The following is an 8,280-nucleotide window of genomic DNA, read 5'->3' as shown; positions in this document are numbered from 1 at the left end:
ACAGAAATTTAATTGGTTCTAGTGTAAAACTAAGCCAATGAGAAGGGGTTTAACAAAATTAACTAGGAAACAACAGAAACATGGATGAATTTGTTTTGCTTTTTGGATTCTGAAACAGAAACTTAAAAATGCCAGGATTAATAGCATTTGGGAGGAAATGGGGAATAGGATCAGATGATTTTGTTTTCCCAGGAATTTTAGAAATATTTTGTAGAGTGATTTGGTAAATGTCCCATATACTGATAATAAAATAATGTTTTTTATATTAATTTTATATTAAAACTGTTTTTAAAGGTTCATCATAACAAATGGACATATATGGCCATAGGAATAGGAAGTTCTATCAATAAAATTCTGCAAATAATAGAGTCGACTATCAATAGAGTTTTTTGCAAAGTTGACTATCAATAGAGCTTCTCATAAAGTCGACTATCAATAAAGTTCTCGTAAAGAAATCTGGAATTCTAGTCAAAACGGCACCTGGTTAAATCAGCACCTGGTCAAATCGGCACCTGGTATAGTCTTATCGCCATCTAGTCAAATTGGCACCTGGTTAAATCGGCACTTGATATAGTCAATTTTTAACAGTATTTGAAACAAAAACAGTAAAATAAGGAATGGGTTGTCCAGAAATTTAACAGTATATATTTACCCAAGAAGAGATAAATAAGGAATGGGTTGTCCAGAAATTTAACAGTAAATTTTTACCCAAGAAGAGATAAATAAGGAAGGGGTTGTCCAGAAATTTAACAGTAAATATTTACCCAAGAAGAGATAAATAAGGAAGGGGTTGTCCAGAAATTTAACAGTAAATATTTACCCAAGAAGAGATAAATAAGGAAGGGGTTGTCCAGAAATTTAACAGTAAATATTTACCCAAGAAGAGATAAATAAGGAAGGGGTTGTCCAGAAATTTAACAGTAAATATTCATCTACATCTACATCATATGACGATCCATCAGCACATTGATGACTATACGTCGGCGCATCGCAAACAGACACTTAATAAAATATAATAACTAATTTTGTGCAATAATTCAAAGATAATTTTGTGCAATAATTCAAAAATAATTTTGTGCAAAAACAAAACAAAAATTAACGCATTTACATTATTTACAAACAGGTTAGATATCTAAATATACTGACTCTGGATCAGTATTTTAAACTGATCCAGGGAGTTAACGCTGATGATGTTTTGTGGGAGTGAGTTCCACAGTACAACAGTGAATGGAAAAAAGCTGTACTTGAAATAGTCTGTTCTTGTGCTAAATGTCTGGTATTGTAATGGATTAGTGAATCTGGTGTTTTTGACTGGCTGTGGTACAAGGTAAAGGTTTGGGTCTACTGCAATGAGATGGTGAGAGATTTTGTAAAGCATAGTGACTCGATTGATGTTTCTGCGAGTTTCAAGTGACTTCCATTGAAGATGGTCAATCATGGAAGTAACACTACTGGTGTTGTGGTATCTGTTGGTGACATAGCATGCTGCCCTTCTTTGTACTTTTTCAATGTTGTTTTTTTGTTTTTGGGTGTGAGGTGACCAAACTGAAGAGCAGTATTCTAAATTAGAACGTACCATGGATTTGTATGCCAAACTTTTAGTTTCTTCCTGGTTTATTTTCAAGTTTCTTTTTAGAAAGCCTAAGATCTTATTTGCTTTTGAAGTAATATTATTTATGTGTGTATCCCAAGACATGTTGTGAGAAAGGGTGATACCAAGATATTTTGCAGTGCTGACGGATTCTAAGATGTGGCCTTTTAATACATAATCATGTTTGAATGGTGACTGTGATCTTGTTACAGTGAGGGAGTTGCATTTTTCAGGATGGAATTGCATACCCCAAGTTTTTTCCCAATTGGCTAGGCAGTTTAGATCATTTTGTAGTATGGTACAATCTTGTTGGTTTGTTATGTTTCTGTATAAGATACAATCAAGAAGAGATAAAAAAGGAAGGGGTTGTCCAGAAATTTAACAGTAAATATTTACCCAAGAAGAGATAAATAAGGAAGGGGTTGTCCAGAAATTTAACAGTAAATATTTACCCAAGAAGAGATAAATAAGGAAGGGGTTGTCCAGAAATTTAACAGTATATATTTACCCAAGAAGAGATAAATAAGGAAGGGGTTGTCCAGAAATTTAACAGTATATATTTACCCAAGAAGAGATAAATAAGGAAGGGGTTGTCCAGAAATTTAACAGTAAATATTTACCCAAGAAGAGATAAATAAGGAAGGGGTTGTCCAGAAATTTAACAGTATATATTTACCCAAGAAGAGATAAATAAGGAAGGGGTTGTCCAGAAATTTAACAGTATATATTTACCCAAGAAGAGATAAATAAGGAAGGGGTTGTCCAGAAATTTAACAGTATATATTTACCCAAGAAGAGATAAATAAGGAAGGGGTTGGCCAGAAATTTAACAGTATATATTTACCCAAGAAGAGATAAATAAGGAAGGGGTTGTCCAGAAATTTAACAGTATATATTTACCCAAGAAGAGATAAATAAGGAAGGGGTTGTCCAGAAATTTAACAGTATATATTTACCCAAGAAGAGATAAATAAGGAAGGGGTTGGCCAGAAATTTAACAGTATATATTTACCCAAGAAGAGATAAATAAGGAAGGGGTTGGCCAGAAATTTAACAGTATTACCCAAGAAGAGATAAATAAGGAAGGGGTTGTCCAGAAATTTAACAGTATATATTTACCCAAGAAGAGATAAATAAGGAAGGGGTTGTCCAGAAATTTAACAGTATATATTTACCCAAGAAGAGATGAATAAGGAAGGGGTTGTCCAGAAATTTAACAGTATATATTTACCCAAGAAGAGATGAATAAGGAAGGGGTTGGCCAGAAATTTAACAGTATATATTTACCCAAGAAGAGATAAATAAGGAAGGGGTTGACCAAAAATTTAACAGTATATATTTACCCAAGAAGAGATAAATAAGGAAGGGGTTGGCCAGAAATTTAACAGTAAATATTTACCCAAGAAGAGATAAATAAGGAAGGGGTTGTCCAGAAATTTAACAGTAAATATTTACCCAAGAAGAGATAAATAAGGAAGGGGTTGTCCAGAAATTTAACAGTATATATTTACCCAAGAAGAGATAAATAAGGAAGGGGTTGGCCAGAAATTTAACAGTATATATTTACCCAAGAAGAGATAAATAAGGAAGGGGTTGGCTAGAAATTTAACAGTAAATATTTACCCAAGAAGAGATAAATAAGGAAGGGGTTGGCCAGAATTTTATTCACATTTTTAAGGGTTGCTGTATACAAATATTTTATTGGCACAAACTCAATTACAATAATTGGCAATGGCCCATGTATATATTTTTTTTCTCTCAACTAAATGTGTATTTTAGGTTATACATGTATATATGAGGTATTGGGTATTTTTATGTATCTTTTAACCAGTGGAGCATTTTGCAGGATTATTGGTTTAATGCTGTTTGAACTTTCCTAAAAAAAAAAACTCTTACAGTTGTACATGTAATGGGTAATTATTTTGCATGAAAGTTTGAATTATTGAAAGGGACTCATAGTTTTCCGTTGTATTGCTTCTTATTGTTTCATTGTTAAACAACATCTTGGGTAAGGGTTTTGTTGTTTCTTATGAAGTTTTTAAGAATGAAACATCTAGAGGCCCCCCTTTTTGGGAAAAAAATATGGTTGCTTATAAAGGGAATCACTGAAGCGTGACTGGAGCGGCCCCCTCTTAGTCAGTCACTGGGCCCCCACTTATGAAAATTTCTAGATCCGCCAGTGACATCACTCATTGAACTACCTGTATATGTAACAGTAAATTTGGTCCGGTAGTAAAATTTGTCCTCCAGACTTTTTTTCCTAGTTAATAAAGTCCATGTCCATGATTTTACTAGGAATATAAGTCCTAAGACAAATGTTCCTAGGAAAATAAGTCCATAGCTAGTAAATTATGTCTGGCACTTGTTTCCCTAGGAAAAATTGTGCCAAGACTTGTTTTTCTTATAATTTTATTATATCATAAAATATATTTAAAATAGATGAACAAAAATGTTAGATAAGATTGGAAAATTTAAATTGTACTATGTAACCTAGAACAATTAAAGTGAAGGACATTTCCTTTATAACCTGAATATTGAGTTTCCATTGCTTATAACATTTTCCTTTTATAATAAAAGATGTGGACATTTTTACCTAGGAATACTAATGACATAGACATGATTTCCCAGGAAAATTAGTCTGGGGACATAAATTTTATTTAAAAAATTGATACACAACTCTTTAACAATATTAAAACATATTACATTTATATTCACCTTTTAAAATTAAGGGCATGGACATTTTAACCTAGAACTATTAATGACATGGACATGATTTCCTAGGAAAATTAGTCTGGGGACATGAATTTTATCAAAAATATAACTATGCAACTCTTAAACATTACTAAGACATAACATTTAAATTTCCATGGTTTAAATGTAATTGAATTTATTATATGATTTGAAAGGACATGATTACCTAGGAAAATTAGTCTGGGGACATATATTACTAACATCAGACTAAATATACTAGTAAATTCTGTAACCATGGACTTTTTTTACTAGTAATGTTTGTCCGCCCAGACATATTTTACCAGGACAAATTTATCACTTACATATACTTTTGAGTTAAACATACAAATGTATTAACTACATGTATGTACTTATTGATTAATTGAAAATAAACACTGATCAAAACCTCAGTCATAGAATGTTGGGAAAACTTAAAATAATTAAACTTTTGTATTCTATTTCTAACTGCTTGATGCTTTTTAACGATGTAATGCATGAAAAAATTCCAACCCCAAAAATACATCATGGTTTATATATTTTTAGAATTATTTATATATATTATTGGATGTGGAATTGATTTTAAATAGGTGCCGATTTGACTAGATGCCGATTTGACTTTTTCTATGGGTGCTGATTTGACCAGGTGCTGATTTGACTTGTACCCGAAATCTGAAGTTCTATGAATAAAATTCTGTAAATAATAAAGTCTACTATCAATAGAGCTTCTCGTAGAGAATCGACAGGAATGCAACTCATTTTTCCAGGATTGTCCTAAATCTTTATTAAAACGCTAATCAGCATGCATTAAAGTACTGAATCATACTCTTGGCCAATAGTTACACTGGTCTTTACACCACCGAACACTACACAAATTTATTTGATAAATTTGTCTTTTGTCTTATCATGTATACAGATGACCTATAGTATTTTAGTTATTAATTCAACATATATCATAAGAGTAAGAGACCAAATATCCACATCAATCAGAAAATGAGAGTCTATAACACCATATGACAACTCCTCAATCCTCATATGTATATTTTTTTTTTTCATTCTTCTTCATCTATGTCTTCTTAAAATAGTTGTACCAATTATAAGAAAAGAGACAGATATCAAAATCAGAGATCAAGGATATTTGAACAGATAAATACATGTTAATTATAAATATATAGGTAGACGCACACAATGTAATCCTGAAAAATAGTAATGAATCTGAAGACGTTTTTCTTTATTTTGGTCATGTTGATTATCATGATTATCGACTTTAACATTAAAATGATGCTCTAAAAATTGATTAAATTATAAGTGATATAATTTATTTAATCTTTTAATTGTATAGCATCTGCCATCATTGTTTTTCTAAGTGCTTGGTGGTTTTTTTTTTGGTGTTCGGTGGTATGCGGTGGTTTTCGGTGGTGAAAAGACCCACCCTTTAGGGAATTTTTTGGAGAGATATTCCCTTTTGAGCCCTGTCACGGAATCCATGATGTATAAACCGGAAGTGTAGTGCAAAACATGTGTTCTTATTCTATAGAGTGAGACACTTCAAAGCAAGTGTTCTATAAGAGTAGGACACTATAATAGAGTGAGACACTTCAAAGCAAGTGTTCTATAAGAGTAGGACACTATAATAGAGTGAGACACTTCAAAGCAAGTGTTCTATAAGAGTAGGACACTATAATAGAGTGAGACACTTCAAAGCAAGTGTTCTATAAGAGTAGGACACTATAAATCATGTTTTGTATAGACTATAACTAAAAAACATTAAAGATTACATGTACAAGTTCTTTGAAAGCTGAGCCACTGAAATAGTTGGTATATTTGTTATTTTAAGAATTTTAGGTGATAAATTGTCAATAATTTTAGCAATGATGGGTCCTGCATGTTGCTGTAAATGTCTGCAATGTATATAGAAGTGTTTTATTTTTTATTTCCAGGTTGATTTTTATGTTCATTGTGTATAGATAAAGGCAGCTATAGTATACCGATGTTCAAAACTCATAAATCGATAGAAAAAAAACAAATCATGGTCACAAACCAAAACCGAGGGAAACACATTAAATATAAGAGGAGAATGAGGACACAATGTTAAAATGTAACACATACAGAAACAAACTAAGCATTAGACAAAATCTGATGAGAATAACAAATATAACATCAAACAGTCAGAGGACTTACTTAAATAAGTGATTTTTAAATCACTTATTTAAGTAGCAAATTCGAAGTTTTGTCACAAATTGTGATTTTGTAGTTTTACAAAAATTTTAAACACATAGGTTTAAATAATAGTTTTTCATTAGCATGATTAGTTAAATTGAAAAAATGACCTTTTTTCTTCTTTTAAGTAGCAAGGTTTGTGCCCTTAATGCTATCATTTAGCTGCAAATTCTATTTTAGTTGAAAAAATGCTATAATAATGGCTTTACATAATGAACTGATACTTTCTTAAAAGATTTTTCACAGCAGTGGGAGTATTTTTCCTGTGAAGTTCAAGGTTTCATCTTTCAGATTATGTAATAAATTCTACTGTTCGGGATAAAAATTTCACTGTTCGGGGTGTTGAAATTAGTGGGGGTTATTAAGATAATTATAATGATACTTAAAGAAGTGATTTTTGGGACGGAAATTGAGGTATGATACTTAAACAAGTGATTTTTATTTCATTATCCTAGATTCAGTACAAGGCCATCACCTGAAATGACCTGGTCATCCTATCAACACAGATGTTGGTTCTGATAATTTTAGAAACATAATTAGTCCCTGGATCATTAGTATTCTATATTTAAAGTTACAATAAAATTAAATCACTTCTTCTAGTGATTAATTTGTACTACTTAATTGGTGATTATTAAAGAAGGACAACTCTTACTCCCAACCTTTGTGGAAATAATGTTACTTGAATCAGTGATTTAGAAAATCATTCATTTAAGTAAGTCCCCTGACTGTCAAAACTTAATACATGAATTTGGGATAAAAAAGTACCGTGATACGTCTTATAATAATGTGAATACACACTCAAATATAAGAGGAAACAAACGACACAAAAGAAACACAAAGTTAAAATGTAACACACACAGAAACGAATTATAGAAGTACAGAAGTGTTTTTTTTTATTTTCAGGTTAATTTTTATGTCAGTTGTGTATAACCTGCACCAAGATGCCTTTATTAGATGTACAGAAGGAAGTTATCTACAGATCTATTGTATTGGAATCCTTGTCATAATGTGTGTGTGTATAATCACTACATGTATAAGTGTGTTTATCAGCTCACGTGGTTCTATAATGAATGCTCAGCCTAGGAGGAAATTTGTCAAGGTTCTTTATGTACGATCAGTTCTTGCCATCGTAGAAGTTATTTGGAATATATTAGGAAGTTATTGGGCCTTTGGAATGAAGACTATGTGTGAACATAGTGTAGAACTGGCTGTTAAAATCACTGTTATTGTATTCTGGGTTCTAGCCGTAACTGTGTTCATTGCTTTTTTATTTGTGTTTGGTATTTTAGGGGGATCAAAGAAAACACATCATGAGGGACTATACAGCAAAGAAAGTGGTGCTTCTTCTTCTGCCATAAACAAGTGGGAAAAAAGGTTAGACTGTTAATAGATTTTCTTAATTTATATACATTGTATTTATAGTGTACATGTATTACCATGCTTGATAATAAGATTTCCCTTCCTCAGACAATTATAATCTGGTTGTAGTGATACATGTATTACATTGTATACTGACATACAGCTGTAGTAAGGAGAATAAATAGATATAGGAAGATGTAGTGATACATGTATTACATTGTATACTGACATACAGCTGTAGTAAGGAGAATAGATATAGGAAGATGCGGTATGAGTGCCAATGAGACAACTCTCAATCCAAATAACTATTTATAAAAGTAAACCATTATACATGTAGGTCAAGGTACAGCCTTCAACACGGAGCCTTGGCTGACACCAAACAA

At 31.8% G+C, this 8,280-nt stretch overlaps 1 protein-coding gene across 1 annotated transcript in view; it reads left to right on the top strand.

Moving 5' to 3' along the window:
• The first annotated feature begins 54 nt into the window (after nucleotides 1–54).
• Nucleotides 55–8,280, top strand: part of LOC139487430 (diacylglycerol lipase-beta-like) — a 31,850-nt gene continuing 23,624 nt past the window's right edge. The window contains exons 1-2 of the mRNA XM_071272210.1: nucleotides 55–223; nucleotides 7,442–7,912. Of these exons, the coding sequence (XP_071128311.1) occupies nucleotides 129–223; nucleotides 7,442–7,912 (566 nt within the window). The 5' untranslated portion in view covers nucleotides 55–128. The remainder of the gene's footprint in view (nucleotides 224–7,441; nucleotides 7,913–8,280) is intronic.

This window comes from Mytilus edulis, chromosome 9 (assembly GCF_963676685.1).
Source record: "Mytilus edulis chromosome 9, xbMytEdul2.2, whole genome shotgun sequence".
Lineage (NCBI taxonomy): Eukaryota > Metazoa > Mollusca > Bivalvia > Mytilida > Mytilidae > Mytilus > Mytilus edulis.
The sequence above is the reverse complement of the archived record's forward strand: the minus strand, read 5'-3'. Positions and strand labels throughout refer to the sequence as shown.